Here is a 15,685-nt window from a genome sequence, read left to right as displayed (position 1 = left end):
GGGTCATGACTCAGAAGTGGGTTGCAAGGATATATGAAAGGGCACTGAACAAACTTTAAAAATGGATCAACAGACTTTTTAAATGGATCCTTCTTTATAGAAGAAAAATGTGGGAAACCATGGCTGTTCCCTTGCAGTCTGGCAGAGTTCTAGCCACACTGGGAGGCTGGGGCTGAGGCGGGTGCTGTGGGTCAGGAGCGAGAGGCACTGGATCAGGACTGACCATTGATGTTTACAAATGGGTCTTGGTACAAAAAAATGTTGAGAACCACTGGACTAGATGATTTCCTGAGATCCTTTCCAATCCTAATTTTTTATGATTCTATGCGAGGAAGTTGGTCCAAGGTATCCCAAAAGAAATAATTCCTTTGAAATATGGAATTCAGAGTCTTAGTTCTCTTTCTCCGAACTGAAACTTACACAGCAAAATGCAAACAGATAAATATGTAACCATAAAGACAAACATCTCTTCTAGTGAATTAGCATTAACAGAAAAACAAAGGAAAGGAAGGCCTGCTGTCAGTAAAGCACTTCTTACCAGGGTTCAAGAAAAAAAAAAAGTTCTATACCAAACCTCTAAAGGCATTAGAGTTAAGAATCGTAACGAAAAACAAGCCAGAAAGTATCTGTGATAGTGGTAACAGGAGGATTTTTTTTTTCTTTTCTATTCCTGAATATGCTTTTTATAGAAATTAGCCAAAGGCTATCTTTGAGCCATTCTAACTGAAACAAATAGTATATACCTAGGACAATCTGGATTCAGTCCAGAACAGTTCTTTTGAGACAATGATTGATGATTTCCTTCTCTTGATGGCTGGAGGGTAGACATCCTGTCTCTTCCTCCTCTCTGCAGCATCCAGTCAACCATAAGATGCTGCAGTCCTGTCTGAGGAAAGTGGCAGGTGTTCAGGGTAATGGGCTGAAAATGGTTTGTGTTTTTCCTGGAGGGGTCTACCCAACAAGTAATGATGGGAAACTTCATATCCATCACTAATCTCCTCATTAGTGGCATCCCACAAGGATCAATCCTCTCTTCAGTCCTAAATGGTATTTCTATGAAACCATTTGTCAGCTGAGTTCAGACATGAATTCAGAACACAACAGTATTTTGTTTTGTGTCAGGGTTGCTAGTAGTTTTGTGAAGAGTTTAGATTATGGATTGTATAAAATGGTTTGGATAGAGGTGATCCTACCTCAGGCAGGAGGGTTGGACTAGATGACCTCTAGAAGTCCCTTCTAGCCCTACTTCTCTATATTTTCTTTAAGAACAAGTAAATGACACAGTGTTCTACTGCACATGACAACACTACCACCAGAATGGCTTAGGACTGAGGCTGAGACCAGCTTGTAAATAAAAGCAGCTGCTGGAACTAAACCAAAGCAAGAAAGAGGTGATCTTAGAAAGCATTCTGAAGAGTTGGCAGCCACCGACATCTCTTTGCTTTGAAGACACACACCCCACAACCATAGCATTTAAATTATACTTTAAATTTCATAAAGTGATTTGTTGGTCAGTTTTATTTTCACCTTGTAACCAAATATAGGTGAACTTTGTTTAAAAGATCAAGTGATATATTCAGATCAAAATCGGAAGCCTCTTTTGCGTACAGCTGAAAAGAAAGATTCAGACCATACAACACTGAACAAAATAGTATACAATACAGCATAAGAGTGCAATCTGATAGAACATGTTAGCAATAATCTGGAGAGGAAGATAAATAAGGAGGTAATAGAGCCCATATGAGATACTGAGAGAAATCAGATTTTTACATGAAACTGAGGATAGGAAGGAACCCTTGCAAGAAAGGAAACGAAAGGAAACGAAAGGAAAGGAAAGGAACTTATGTATGCTATAATTCATATAAAGACCTATCCAATATTTTGACAGCTGGCTCATTATACACCTTATTTCCTCTATCTGTTCTTTTCCCCCAGTTCATATAGAAATACTTGTTTGAATCTTCTGATGTTGGTTCTGACTTGCTATCAGAGAATCAAAGTTTCTGCAGGAGTGGGCTTGTGTGACAAGGAACATATTTAATCAGTAGTTATGGTACATCTGCCAAGCATTCCCCCTCTGAAGTTCCTTTCAGGCTCCACCCCACAAATTGCAAATAAAAAAATTAACAATTAACAGAAATAGAGGGAACAGATATCCTCTACAAATATAGTCTATAAGTAGACAGTCTGGGGAGTCCTAGCTTTCTAACTGGGCTTTTCTTTAGCAGCAGTCTGCCAAATATCCAGTTGTTTAGTTACAGAAATAATCTGACGTAAGCAAATTTAGTATGAAGGCAAACAGGTCTACTCTCAGTCCATTACAATGTACCTGCACTCCAGCCTTCTTTTCTTTCTTAAATAATCAACAAGCTTTTCTACACTTACTCCCATAAAAAAAAACCCACAACAGTTATAAATATATATTTCAAATAGGAACACTCTCGATCACTGCTAAACTTAAATGTAAGTCACCTCAAGACCTAAAAAACCTGCAGAAATGAACAAGAATTTTCTCAGAGCTGTTACCAGACTTGTCTGCTTCACCAGGGCCAACCCTAAAAGGCACACAAGTTGTTGTCTATAGCTTTAGACTGCAAGACAGCTGGTGTATATACAAAGGAGAACAAACCAAATTCGTATCTGACTTTACTCAAGTTTTTCTTTTCCAGCAGAACTGTGGATACTAGTTGGCCTTTCTCCCAACCTTTCATTTTATCCTAACATCTGTCATCAGGCAAGGCATTGGAACAAAATGTGGGATATTTAGCCAATAAACTGCTGTCTTTACTCCCTGAGAGGAACTTGAAAAGAACTTTTGACCAACATGGTCCTTAACTCTCCTTTCAGTTGGGTGTGAACAGGCTTATCTAAAGCTGAGAATTTATATTTACACACTCATACACATGCACACATGGATAACACAATAGGTACTGGGGGTGTATGAAGTGGGCCCTACTTGGTTTGGATTTGGATTTGGCCCAAATCAGGGATAGTGTTTCAATTCGTTGTTTCGGATCACTCCCTGATTTGATTTGGCTAAATCTGAATCTGAAGATTCAATGCTGATTTGGAGAATCAGCAATTTGGACCTAGACACAGCTTTACATGTTTTTTCTGAATACCTGGAGGTACCAGCATGGCTTGTGAATGCTGCAATGCTGGGGTGGATAGAGCGTCTCACAGAAGTGCTTGTGGGGGGCCTCCACATGTTCAGCAATGAACCCAGAAGTTGCCTGGAAGTACTTCTAGTCTACTTCCAGGTCCACCAGAAAGCACATGCTCCCCGCAACCCCCAACCCAGGAAGCACCAGTAGCCAAACTGGGTGGGTCATGGGGGGAAGGGTCCCCTGGCATGCTCCCTGGCAGACCCAGATGTGGACCAGAAGTGCTTCTGGTCCACTTCCAGGTCTGCTGCCAAGCGTGCTGGGGAGCCCACTGCACTCCTGTGGGATGCTCCATGTGCCCCAGCATCACAGTGTTCATGAATTGCCTGCTACCTATGTAGCAAAACCCCCAGTTTTTCTTTTTTTCTTTTAAAATGCATTCCCTCCCCTTCCCCAACCATTTCTGACCTTTTCTCTCCCTCTCTATTCCTTATAGATAAGTATAAGTGAGCTAAGACATAAGCTAAGTTTCAGCATTTTTTTTTTGGTAGCAGTTGTATTTGTTTTGTTTTTTCTCCTTCCTTACATTGTATAATTATTGTGTTTATATTGATTTTTACTGTTCAACTCAGCCCTTGAGCCACCCTCAGTATTAAAAAAAAACAAAATATGAGGCAACCCACCATTGTGCTAAGGCTGCACATGCTCAGTAAGAACACCTGGAGCCCTCTGGAACAGGACTGACCTTGCCTGGACAGGCCCTCCCCATAAGAGATCAGAGGTAGTCTGCCCCATAAAAGGGGTAGTGAAGACTAACTCCTTGGGATGCCCTCCCCATCTGGACCAGCACCATGCCACACCACCTATACACCCAGAGGCCCTGCTGGCAACCCCACTCTGGGGAACACCTACTGGACAAAGATCCCTTTCCAGCCTGGATAGGTAGCTATCACCCCCACCCCATCTTCAACCAAGGACTTGGACTCTGCTTCTCTTCCCTACCTGGACTCCAGCACTTCCACTGAGCCTCTTTCTCCGACTGCCATTGTAAGTGCTTGTGTGTGTGTGTGGGGGGGGCACAATAACTTCATGGGGCTGTGTAGTGTGTTGTCTGTTTAATAAACCTGTTATTTTGAAATCCAGGTTGGGTTTTTGTCTGTTTCCTGACTGTTTCCTCCTTGCCACCACTTATCTACCCCACCTGCCCCAATGTCTCAGCTGTCTGCCTCAGTTTCCAGCCCCAAGTTCCCAGGTTTCTGCCTCAGTTTCTTTCCTGGCTGTCTCCTCCATGCCACTGGGCTTTTCCCCTTGCACCAGTGACATTGAGTAAACCTGGGGCTTCTTGACCTTAAGTAACCCCAAGCCTCAGTTCCTCAGCCAGCTTCTCTCTAGTCTACTGGTTCTAATCCTGGTTCTGGCAACTTTCACTCCCTACACTTTAACTCTCTCTCTCTCACCTTAACCTTCCCCCAAGTATGTCAGGTACCCCAAGCACGCACATACACACTGTACCATCCAAGTTAGGAACTTACCTGTGTGTATGTGTAGGTGGGTTGTATGTGTGTGAACTGGTGAGTGTGTGTGTGTGTCATTGTATGCATGATAGATGAATTAGTGATTTGTGTATGTGTACTGAGCATGTGTGTATGGACAGTTGATTTTTGTCTAACAGCGCAATATTGAGACCCTGAGAGCTGGCCTGACCCCACAGGGCAGCACCTAGAGGTATTTATCTAAAGCTGTGTGAATTGCCAAATCTTTCTGCATCTCTCCAAATCAATTTGGAGAGACTAAAGGGTCCTCTGATTCAATTTGGAATCGGAGATTCGGCCACTGAATTGGGCCAAATCTCCACCAAATCAAATCAGGGACCGAAGCTTCACACAGCCCTAAAAGGTATTATGGATCTCCCTCAGAAGTCTTTTACGTCAGACCCTCTTCACAGTTCTGGCCCTTATCCTGTAAACACTAACTTGCTTAACCTTTTACAAAGGAGTAGTCCTTTTGAAGGTATAAACGTAAGCACAGGCTTGGATTCATTAGTTTAAAGCCCTTTGAATCCTGCTTCCTGCTCTACTCAAACTTTAAAACAAACTGTCTGGGATAGGCAGTGGCATTTCTATTCAGGAACTGCCGAGGGAATCGATTCACTTAATGGCTCATTACCTGATTCCTGCTAATAACTCTTCACTCCAGAGGTGCTAAAGGCATTCCTCCTTTTTAATAGCCTTGGTGTTCCATTTATCAAGCTAGCCTTCCTTTTGCAATTTTGCTGCGAGCCATTCCTGGTAATCTTTCTCTCCTATTTCACAGCTCTGCAGACTCTTCTGAGTTCTAGCTAAATACCTTAACTCAGGTGTGATAATATTAACGGAGGTGAGCATTAACCCAAGTGTGAAAATGACTGACAGTGAAGTAGTGGATGTATTATCACGAGGCTCAGGAAGGCTATATTTTGTTTTGCAAATCTGAATAAGAGATGTACATTTAAATATAAAGACTGCAGGACTAATAAAACAGTATCTTTTGACAATTTTTGCTAAGTTTGTTGTGTATTTTTAATTTTATATACAATCTACCAAAGCTGTATTACAACAAAGTTTTATTTGCTGTTGCTTTGATCTTAAACTGAATATTACAGAGCAGGACCCCTAGCATATTCTAGTTTCTCTTTAACTGGAGAAAAATATGTTGCATTTTATGTGATGACGCACCACACCATCTGCATCCCACTTTTCAAAATCCTAGACCCGCCCATGCTAAAGCCCTTCTGCAATTATGTTCTTTCATATTTCCTTTTATCTCCTTTTTCTCCCTCAACATAAAGAAGGGTATAGGTACTAAAAGATCACATTCACATACCCAATCCCTTTCTACATTTTCCCGGCTAATGACTGTCATATGTACATACCTATGTACCACAAAAAGACTGCTGAAAATAAGACAAGACATGAAAATTAATTAAACTATAACTAATAGTAAAGCCTCTCTCTAATAAAGCTCAAAGAGGATTGAAACGATATGCGGATTTGAACAAAAGGCTGTTTATATCTGCCTGCTGTGTGTATTAATTGAAACATGGTATTTCAAGCATTAACGGTAGAAGGGATGCAACTAGTCTTTCCCTTTACATATACTCCACTGCTCACAATCTCATTACCTGGGTTTTAGTTTCAACATTCTAATCCTTCAAAACAATGACTAATCTTACACTGCTGAACCAAACTGGAGTCATATCAGAGTAAAGGATAGAAGTGAATCAGTATTAGATGTTTTGAGACCTCTACTCCAGTGGTTCCCAAACTCTGGCAGACTGCGCACCACCAATTTAAAAGGATACAACCTTAGGTACCGCCAGCAAATTTTTGTCCTATAAAGTAATTATAATAAATCTGTTAATGCACACCACTGCCAGGTGGTCTGTGTACCACTGGTGGTATGCGTACCACAGATTGGGAACTGCTGCTATACGCATTTTGCTTTCTGTAACTGTATTCATTTGCAACAACTCACAGTAGAATTAGCATTAGAAGAGCACCACAGTTCCCATATTTGGGAATTTGTTTGTGTGCATTTATAGCAGAGCAATATTATTAGTTTGGTTTTTCTTTATGTTACTCTTATAGTTATTGTTTCCTGTTGCTCTGGATCAAATTTGGTTGTACTTCATTAGGCTGTCAACATTCCCTTGTTCATTTCTGCTTTCTCTGTGGGCTGAGCTTCCACCCCTTTTTCAGAAGAACACATAGACCCTGAATTAGCATTCAAGCTCAAGCTCTTTCTAGACTTTGTTTTTACTAGCAACTTAGAAACTGTAGTTATCCTAAGCTACCCACCTAAACACATCTGTTCAAGATCCCTGCAAGATCTTTGTTTATCTAAAACAGTTATTCTCAACCTTTCTTAGACTGAAGGCACCCCTTGTTAGACTCCAGGCCCCTCTCAGAAAATGTAAGTTTTAACTTTCACTGTTTTTCAGCTGTGGAAAAATAATTTCCACATGGGCTTGTCTACTCATTTTGCTTTTTTGTAATCATATTATGTATTTATTTGCAACAGCTGACAGTAAAATTAAAATTAGAAGAATTGTTAATGCTCCAGAACCTATTTTATAATCTGCTGATTCTTAATGTCCCAGATAATATGTAAACAGACTTCATAAGATTTGCTAATTTAAAAAATAAGCACTTTGTGGATGACCTTATTTTGTTCAAAATGCCTATGTTTGCTCTGCAGGTTGTGGCTGGGTAATAACAGAAAGAGGATTAGGGAACATACACACATAAGTGAATACACATCTCTTACGCATTCAGCAGCACCACTCACCTGCCAGTGGAGGATTATACTCCAGATCAAACCAAGCGTTAATTTATGATTTCCATCCACTATGTCTGTGCTTCCAATATTCACCAAATCAACCTATTAAAGAAATACAAAACAAGAATTTAAACTGATTTAACAATTACCATAAGAAAGCTTTTATTTATTTCTATTCTTATAAAAAATAAATCTTTCATTCAGTAAACGTCTAAAACATGTTAGATAAACAGGACAATTAATGTGCTGGCAAAAAGCAAGTAGAAAAGTTAATGATACAAAGTTGTAATTATTTCAACTTTAAAATTCTATGAAAATGTAGCAATATAACAATTAAATAAAATAACACCTCTTATGCTAATGAAATGTTAATCAGGGATAATTAAATGACATAATTCAAGGAAATATACACAGGAAGACTCCAACAACTTCACTGGTGCTTACTTTCTCTATTAAAAAAAACAAAGAAAAACCCTGTAGTAGTAAATCTAACTCATTTAGCAGGAAAAAAAGAAAAACAAAAAGAATATATATTCAACATAATCATTTTAACATTGCTATGGGAGCTGCAATGCTATCTTTATCTGACTGTATGCAACTTTTGTTTAGTGAATTCAGATACAAAAGAATGATATCCTGGCTGTTTTAAAATTAATAAAAAATGCTGCCACAGATGTCAGAAGAATGACATGCACATGTTATGCAGAAGGTAGAGCATTGTGGCACTTTAGGCTTCCTATACACTTGCTCATTGGCATTCCAATTCAAATGCATCAGAGCTGACTCAATTAACTGAGTCTTTTCCATGTCCTAATTAGAACTCTGCAGCATTGCCTCAGTGTTATGTGTATTAAGCCCTTGCAAATTTAAAAATGGCAGTGGGGCAATTTAACTAAACCTCATCAAATGAAGTTTAGACAAAGCATTCCACAGACACTTCTAAATGTATGGGGGCTTAATATGCGTGACACTGCAGTGTTTTAATTAGCGTGGCTGCCCAAAAACTGCTCAAATTAAAATGCCTCCCCCTACCTCCGAGCATGCACATAGCTTTAGAGACTAATTGGTTTGGGAAGGAACAAGTTTTTGTAGGCAACCACCTACCATATCTACTCAATCATAAGTAGGGGTCCTGGTTTTCTCTAATTTAAAAAAATCCCCAATTTTTGGTTAAAAAAAAGTAACCCCAAATCCACATTTTCCCATGATTTAAATGAAACTCCACTATATATATATATATGTGGCATTTAATTTAAATCATGGAAAAATGTGGATTTGGGTTTGTTGTTTGTTTGTTTTTTAACTGAAAATTGGGGATTTCTTTTAAAGTAGAGAAAACCAGGATCCTCTGATTATAAGACGAGGTTTTTTCCTCCAATCAGCATGGGGAAAAAAGCTCCTCATGTTACATTCTGATACAAGTAAACATCTTTAAATGCATTTTTTATCATTAAACTGCTTCCAGAAGTCACTCCAGTAGTTTTTTTTTTTAATAATTTGTATCTGAAGCCAAATTAGCCAAAACTAATTCCAAATCCAGGAGTCCAGAACCATAAGTGGCCATACTACCTGCAAACATCCTCCACCCACACCTGGGGCTTCAGATGTTTCCAAAGCCTTTGGCGGGCATCCTACATGCAGACCCAAACCTAGAGGCTTGGCATTCAGATGCCCCAGAGTTTTGCTTGCCCTTACCCATAAGGCGCTTGGAGCAAGCAAGGGAGGAGATTCCCATTTCCATAAACTGGGCTTAAAGCTGCTGCACCTCGGCGGGTACTGAACCATGGCAAAAGAGGAGTTCTCCCACTGGGTGGTTCAGGAAAACTGCCTTCTTGGACACAGATAGTATTTTCCCTGCCAGGTTAAGAAGCTACTATGCTTGATCTGAGCCTTCAAGAGGCTAAGAAGCCACACTTCAACTTCTTCACTCCCACAATTGAGCTGTGCCTTTCTTTCCTATTTCCAATGATTTCCAGTTCTTAAGCAGCCTTAAATGTCTGGCAACCATCACCAATAGGGCCCCAAAGAGTTCACCCAGAATCCCTCTCTTGCTACCTCTCTCAGCCTTTTGCATATGACCAGTGTGGCCCCTCCTTACATAAGTTGCAGCCAGACCAAGTTGTCCTGTGCCTCATTTGCCTATACATTTTTAGAGGATCCCAGGACTCATAACAAGAAAACCTGGTTCCAGGCATGAGTGGGGGGCGGTCAGCACATGGATTCTTTGTGGGTACATCTAGAGTACAAACGCATAGTGAGCAGTGCTGAGCTGCAGGGTCTCCGTGGCTTGAAATGCTGTTAATTCTGCTGGGACCGAGCTCAATGAACTATATGGTAAATCATGAGCCTGTTGGCTTTGGACTAATAACATGCATATTTTGTACTATATATACTTACATGGCTGAGGAAATACCAGGGCCATGAAGGTGGCAGGGGAAAGTACTCTGACTAAGTAGGTGGCTTAAAAATGGCTTTGTGTAGTGAACGGTGCACCACTGTCTGCTTGTGGACAGGACTCCCCACAACAGCCTCATAGTTAGCTTCCCACTGGCCAGCTTCCAGGGGAAGGATGTCAGCTACACACTGACTTTATGGAAATCCCCCAGGAGTCTTTCCTGCCCAAGTGCAGGGGGCTGAACCCCATGATCTGTAAGGTCTCTTCCAGCCCCTAACTTCTATGAAACTATGAAATGAGAGACTCCTCTCAAGCTTGCTCTTGTGGCCATATGGCTGAGGGCAAGTGAAACTTGGGGTCATCTGAACACCAAGGCTCCAGGCTTAGGCCTGCACATAAGATGCCTTCCAAAAGATTTGGAAGTATCCGAAGCCACAGGCTGAAAAGTCTAGGATGGAGGATACTTGCTGGTAGTAAGGCAACATAAGGTTTTTGAATGACTCAAAGGATTTGGAACTGATCTGGCTAATTTGACCAGAGGCGTACTTAAAAGTATGTTTACCTGTGCTAAAACTTACTGCAGTTTCAGAAAAGATAAAATACACCCATTCTGAATGAATTAAGTCTAGAGGCATGTTTATTTCCAAGTCACTATTTTCAATTTTGTCCCTCACTTCCATGTGTTCAAGGAGTGCATGGTCTAATAGTAAAGGGGAGAAGGGACTGCAGGGAGAAGTTGAGTGGGGAGACGGCAAGTGGGCAATGTGGTCCCTCCCCAATTTATTTTTCCTGCTTTAGCAGTAGGAGGGGGACAAATTCAAGGCAAACCTCCAATAGTTAAATTCCATACCTGGAAAATGAAAACAAATTTATATTTTTCCAAATATAGAATCTAATCTGGGGAGGGAGTTGTTCCATATTCAGGGGTATCTTGTACTTGAGTAAATGCAGTACTTATACATCTATTCACTCACATGTATTGTGTCTTAATAATAAAGGGTTAAATCTTAGTTTTACTCTGAGCTTTGCTACACAGCAAGGGTTCCAGTACATGACCAAACCCAGAGAAGCCAGGTAACACAGAAGAAAAATACCAGTAGAGACCAAATTCTGTCAGATGACACACACAAACATTCAAGAAGAGGCACATCCAAGAGGGACACCACAGGTTGGAAGCTATGCACATGTGGCATGGCAGGGAGCGTGATTGCTGGGATGGTAGATTAGATCGCATCAAGTCATAAAGTGAACAAAGGCCTTAGACCCTAAAATGTTGTCTACTGGGGTTAAAGTGAAATCAGTTTAAGCTTTGCCTTCTTAGGTTTCCAGTTAAGAAATCTGTACGACTTTGACCTGGACATTTTTACATAATTTTACACAGAACTATTCTCTCAGTTTAGCATCTAGGCTTAAGGGTTGCTCTGGGAGGCCAGTCCAACAATCCTTGTTTAATCAAAGCTCTTTAGCTCACTTAACTAGGAATTGGTCTGATCATTAAATTCCTACCAAATGGGAATGTAGAATGATTAAGGGAGAATGAACCAAACGGGGAAGTTCTCTCTCCATTAGCCAAAGCTGAAGGGCGAGCCAGATAAAAATAATGTTCATCTAAACCAGGAGAAGGAGGAGGAGGAGTTCTACTTATAGAAGAGGAAGGGGAGGCAGCCTTCCATAACACTTTACTTTAAACTCTGAGGATATTTGAAAAGCAAGGTTTAGGATAAATAACATTTACTGTAACCCTTTATCATAGTCCATCTGTTTACACAGATACAAGACAATCCCCTCTTGTTTTCTAGGTCTGTGGCATTTGGAGTTAAAACCACGTGATCCCTTTATAATCTTGCTTTCAAAATATTCAGTGCCATGATATAGCTCTCATGTGGCCCCAGTCATTGCTTCTGAGACGTTCTCAAAGCTCAGGAAGGTACTTATCCTATATAGTGACAATGCAGAGTAAATGGGCTCAAATAATGACAACTTCTGGAAAGGTATTTTTGTAGCAAGAACTTTTGACTTTAAAATAGTGTGTGATGTGCATGGGACCTCATGAAGCCTTAAGAAATTAATAGGGATATTTTTTAATTGGCATAAACGACCTTAACACTCAGTACATTTTCTTAACTAACTAACTAACTAACGATTGTTTCTTTCTATTGGACTAGCATGTGCTAAACTTCTGCATGCATTACAAAGGCATGCTGTGTGCTAGAATTTGAATAAAAAATACACTAATAGAGTTTGATAATATCCATTAAACAGACTTTAAACTGTTTACAGAATTAACAACGTACTAGATGTAGGTGTGAATGAAATGAAGATCTATTTAGATGAATATCTGATTACTATTTTTTTTCCAAAATTATATTTCACCTGTATATTGCACAATGGATCCTTATAGTTTTATAGATTTGGCAAATTGTTTTTATATTTTTCAATTTCAAATATATGACCTCCTAAATGGATAAAAGAGGTCTTTACACCTCTCACATAAGGTCACTTTCATTTATGCACAAATGCACAGATAGGTAAAAATGACATTAGATTTATAAAATCAATGAATCTATGCAGCATCTGAACGCAAGCACATTGAGTGACCTACTATACCTATCAAGAAATCCAATATAATATGTGGCTGAGAATACATTATTATTATTCCATCACAGCTTACTGTTAGGTTTAAGTGAATGTTATAATTTATCTGAATTTATTCTTGAGGGGGAGATGTGATATAATTAGGTGGCCACTAAAAGTGTCTGGTAAAGTTATTGGTCAATTAGAATGCTTGTAAGAAGAAGATATTAAGAGAATATTTACTTCAACATTATAAGCAGCATATTGGCCTGAAAATTCAATCTTGGCAGAATAGAACTGACTGTTCTTTTTGACCAGATTCACTTCTTTAATGTTATTATCCAACAATCACCTAAGGAAATTTATTAGAAATTGTTTCACCAAAGGAAAAACTCAGGTTTTTTGGACTCTGTTTAATCATATTCAGAAGCTAGACATTTCATGAGTTGAAATTCTGATGGATAGCCTCACTTTATTGTAATTAACATTTCAAAATTTATTTTAAACACCACCAGATAATCAAAATTTGTGCTTGTTGATCAGTTCCACATAGCATTTAGGATATACTTATTAGTCAGACAGTTTTTGGCAGCAGAGGTTAAACCATTTTGATTATATTCATCACAAATGGCTCATGCTGGAGCAGAACCCGGTGGTAAGTTGAATCCATTTACCAATACTGGTTTCATTATAAGGAGGCTGAAGAACCTGTATCACATATTCAGGGTTTGAGCTATCACTTACAAAACATGAAGCATGCTGTCTGCAGAACATTCTGACCTCATCCAGATGATTACTTACGTTATTTTTCTGCAAGACCTGCAGTGCTTTGTTGACATTGTTCAGAGCATGAACTCTTGTGGAACCCTTTTCTTTTGCCTGTAAGCCAAATAAAATAACACTGACTGCCCAGCATATAGAATAATATATATAGAGATATTGCTGTACATAATGAGAACATTTCATTATCCCCAAGGATTTGTGTTTTGCAAGTTTATGACAGTATTGGAGAAGATATTATTATTCACTGTACATAGTCACACCCCTAAATAATAATAAATAAAAATAATTTTGAAACAAACCGGATCTTTAGTTTGAGTGCTAATTTGGTTTCTGACATTTTTCAGTGAACATATCATCAAAATGTATACTAGAATCAGATAAATCTGGGTTGTTTTTATTATGATTAATCTTCAGTTCCATGGAACAATTTAGGAACATTACCATGACAACCAAATAGATAAGCATCAGCATGTATAATATTTGCAAGTATATCCTCTCTGGAATTTGACTCAGACTGTCAGCTTGTTTTTCTACATTTGTGAGAAAGTTTGAGAGAAAATTCTCAGGCTCACCAACAGTGAAAAGGAATGCATCAGACAGTATTAATTTAGCATTTACATCTTTTTGGGCAAGTCTCCACGAGATGCTGACTGAGCAGTTATTACTGCGCAGTCATTTACTACTTGCATAACCAGTACTGAATGACTGCACAGTAACCAGCATTACTGTGCAGTAGCGTTCCTGTAAGGTTGCCTGGTGATACTAACTGCACAGCAGCAATGAGCTACTACACAGTGGGCATCTCATGTATGTGTGGCCAGTAAGTGTAAGTTTTGATGCCCTTTTTATATAAGGCACTTTGGACCCAAAGATAGACATTAAATGTCAAATTTGTTGAACAAAGCTTTTGTAATTCTTAATTTATTGTAAAATCAATTGTATATATTTGAATCTGTTGTTTTAGTTGGCTAAGCCTTGAGCTTCTTAAATATAACTCGACAATGTATGCATAACGTAGTGCCGGTAGAATAGAAAACTTCTCCCTAAAATTCAAACTCAGTTTTCATTCCTGCTTGATTTAGACTTTAAAAATTAAAGGTGCTGGGTGCCTCAGTTCTCAGTGGGACCTAAACATGCTCAGTACCTCATGGAGGCTCCCATTGCACCTGTGCCACTTAATGAATAAGGACTTAAATCGTGCTGTAAACGTAAATAAATCATACTATATATAAACTATAAATCATGCTAACTATAAATAACTGTGTAGCGAGACCTGCAAGGGGCAAGGATTTCTTAGTGTTATCTCTCTTATTGGGCCAAGTATGTAGCTGGGTAGTTAAACAAGCTTTTGAATGCAAAGAAGAACGTGTTGCATTTGAAAGCTTGTCTAACTCTATCCCAGTTACATAGTTGGTCCATTAAGAGAGATCACCCTAAAAAATCCTTGCCTCATAATTTTTGTACCATCATGGCTACAACATCACTCTGACACTAGCAAGATCTGTAAATATGTAAATATACACATACAAGTTTTTGGCCTGTAAGACCTTCAAGGAGCTCCAGAAGTCTTCGTCCATCTCGAAAATCAGTAAAAAGGTCTTCAATATGATGTCTCCCAAACTAAAATGAAACAATAGCAACTTGTTAATTGGAACAGTGAAGGATAAAAATGCCAATGTGACATAATATCATCATGTCACAGCGTGAACTCACAACCAGCAAACTGGAAAGTAGCTGTGCCACTTAAAGATTCAAAATGAAATGTCTTCTATTGAAGAAATTCTTCTTCTTTAGAAAAAAGCTAATTCAATGTGATTCATAGTTTCATAGATAGATGTTTCATAGTTTCATAGATAGTTTCATTGATAGGGTCGGAAGGGACCTTGCAGATCTTCTAGTCCAACGCCCTGCCCTGGGCAGGAGAGAAAGTTGACTCCAGCCAGGTAAACATCGAGCCTCCTCTTAAAGACCCCCAGGGTAGGAGCCAGCACCACTTTCCTTGGAAGTCAGTTCCAGATCCTAGCTGCCCTGACTGTGAAGTAGTGCCTTCTAATGGCTTGTCTAAACCTACTCTCTAGCAGCTTATGGCCGTTATTCCTTGTTACCCCTGGAGGCGCTCAGGGGAACAAGGTCTCTCCCAAACCCTAGTCCCCCCTAGTAAGTGCATAGACAGCCACCGGGTCCCCCCTCAGCCTTCTTCTGCGAAGGCTGAACAGGTTCAGCTCCCGTAGCCTCTCCTCATAGGGCCTGCCCTGCTGTCCCCGGATCATGCGGGTGGCCCTCCTCTGGACCCTCTCAATGCTGTCCACATGCCTCCTGAAGTGCGGCGCCCAGAATCAGCTCTGGCCTGACCAGTAATGGTTTCTCAGATTCAGAATGGAATTGAGAGATCCCTGGCTCCATTAAATTATTTCCTATGTCTGTCTGCCTCTGTCCAAATCAATATTTATGAATATTGCACCAACCACTGGGATCCTGCCCCATCCAGGACATTCTCTTTCTTTAACTCCAC

At 39.7% G+C, this 15,685-nt stretch overlaps 1 protein-coding gene across 7 annotated transcripts in view; it reads right to left on the bottom strand.

Moving 5' to 3' along the window:
- Positions 1 to 15,685, bottom strand: part of DMD (dystrophin) — a 1,922,593-nt gene that overhangs the window by 1,464,691 nt on the left and 442,217 nt on the right. For all 7 annotated transcript variants that reach the window (XM_019529123.1, XM_019529125.1, XM_019529122.1 and 4 more), the window contains 3 exons: positions 14,701 to 14,793; positions 13,192 to 13,269; positions 7,431 to 7,523 (listed from right to left, as the gene is read on the bottom strand). In XM_019529123.1, coding sequence (XP_019384668.1) covers positions 7,431 to 7,523; positions 13,192 to 13,269; positions 14,701 to 14,793 — 264 coding nt within the window. The remainder of the gene's footprint in view (positions 1 to 7,430; positions 7,524 to 13,191; positions 13,270 to 14,700; positions 14,794 to 15,685) is intronic.

This window comes from Crocodylus porosus, unplaced genomic scaffold (assembly GCF_001723895.1).
Source record: "Crocodylus porosus isolate Cpor-Errol unplaced genomic scaffold, CroPor_comp1, whole genome shotgun sequence".
In the NCBI taxonomy this organism is placed as follows: Eukaryota; Metazoa; Chordata; order Crocodylia; family Crocodylidae; genus Crocodylus; species Crocodylus porosus.
This window is presented reverse-complemented; position numbering and strand designations above follow the sequence as displayed.